This window comes from Cyprinodon variegatus, unplaced genomic scaffold, assembly GCF_000732505.1.
Source record: "Cyprinodon variegatus isolate N-32 unplaced genomic scaffold, C_variegatus-1.0 Scaffold1384, whole genome shotgun sequence".
In the NCBI taxonomy this organism is placed as follows: Eukaryota; Metazoa; Chordata; class Actinopteri; order Cyprinodontiformes; family Cyprinodontidae; genus Cyprinodon; species Cyprinodon variegatus.
The window spans coordinates 160,599-162,403 of NW_015151837.1; the positions used below are offsets into that span (position 1 = coordinate 160,599).

General features: G+C 34.7%; 1 protein-coding gene across 1 annotated transcript in view; it reads right to left on the reverse strand.

The window, feature by feature from the left end:
- The window catches only part of LOC107103153 (t-SNARE domain-containing protein 1-like), a 27,341-nt gene that overhangs the window by 22,633 nt on the left and 2,903 nt on the right, over nt 1–1,805 (reverse strand). The window contains exon 3 of the mRNA XM_015402699.1: nt 765–834. Within this exon, the coding sequence (XP_015258185.1) occupies nt 765–834 (70 nt within the window). The remainder of the gene's footprint in view (nt 1–764; nt 835–1,805) is intronic.

The window sequence follows — 1,805 nt, forward strand, 5'->3', positions numbered from 1 at the left end:
TACTGATTAACGCTAAATTAATTAAATCACTGCGAACTTATTAGTTTAAGCTATAAATAATGATCCATTGATTATTCCTGGCTGAGCGGACTTCTCCTTTAAGTTCTCATCACTGTCTGCATGCATAGGGTTCAGATGGCAGCCTGGTCATTTACTGCCTGTATTTCCCTTCTGTCCTGCTGACTGTTAAATATCAGGCCTATAAAACATAAAAAGGAAAACAATATCCAATCATGCTCTACTTTATGCTGACCGCTCACATGAATTTCTAAGGTGATCGAATGTAAAAATGTCCAAGACTTATGAATATTTTCGCAGTGTTCTGTAAATAGAACAGTATTACGGACTGAAGTGGGCAAACAAAAACTGTGAAAAAGTGATAGTTTAACTTCTGTGTAGATCTGGATAGAAGCTGAACGACCTAAAGCATCATTTTGTGTTAATCTTTTAAAAAAGCGTGGTTGTTTGTTCCTTCCTGAACCGTCATTGTAGCAGAAACAATGCAGACAGGTGAAAGGAAAAGCAGCCGAGCATTGAAAGCTTCCAAGGCCGTCATAAAATTGTTCGATGGGATTGATGACATGCCGGCTGAAGCAGCGGGATGTGCTGCATGTTAAACGGCTGCAATCATCTCAGATTGGACACTTTGTCAACAACGTTGAATCTGGTCATTTGTAGGAGTTCAGCTGAAAAGAACGATCAATATGGAAGAGGATGTAAAAACAAAGGGAAAAAATAAGCCTCCTCTGCTGTGTGCTACTCACAGGCTCTGCCGCAGCTCTGCTGTGTCTCTGGACGTACCCAGCGACTGAAGACTTTTCTCCAAGGAAACCACTGAAGAAACAAACAAACACCAAGAGAAAATAAAATTAATTTCTACAAACTCAGAATCAGTAAAAGAAGCTGGAATCTTTTTTTTTTTTTTTTACAAATAAGTTTGAACCTTATTTAGAAATGGATATGAGCTAAATACCTCTGCAACATTTGAGAATGATAGAACCATAATATCAATAAAAAAAATTAAAATACCAATTAGGGCTGAAATTGAATTGAATCTTGAAATAATCGTCAGCTAATTTACTAATCAATTGATCGTTAATTGGAATATAGAGACTGTAAAACATGCCTTTAGCTGACAGAGTGACTCACTTAGAGCAAGAATTACACTAAAACTATAGAAATAAATATTTTGCAATAAAGATAATAAAAACTCTTTAAAGTTTCCTGTCCATATGTTCTATCTAGAACTCCACAAGTGGAAACATTTTAGTTTAAACTGGTTTGATTGTGTAATAAATCTTCTTTATGGAGCATTTTGCTATTCAATCGATAACTCAAATAAATAATCAACAGATTATGTTTGTTCTGCCTTTCCTGGAAGTTTTAGCTCGTTTTCTGTTCGTTTCTATTAGCTAAATGATTGTTAGTTGCAGCTCTATAAGGAATACTAACCCTTCTGTTCAGATCATGCTTCAGATCACCAGACAGTAAATAATAACAGTTCTCAGCTTCTTTATTATTCATAAAATTTTATTTATAAAGTGCTTTTTTAAAAAGCACAATTTAAACTAATTACTGCAGATCGCTGAAAAATACAGAAAATTATTCAGCTCATTGGGGCTGAATTTCTTTCTATTGGTTCAATCAGGTTGGTTTGCTTCCATCTCACTAAGAAATCTTTGGAAATTTATAAAAACTTTTAAATCCATTTTTGTTTTAAAGAGAAAAGCCATCAGTGGTCAGAGAGAGAGGATTGTGGTTTCAGCTCAAAAGTAAACCTGGTCTTTGATTTCTTTCATCATTAT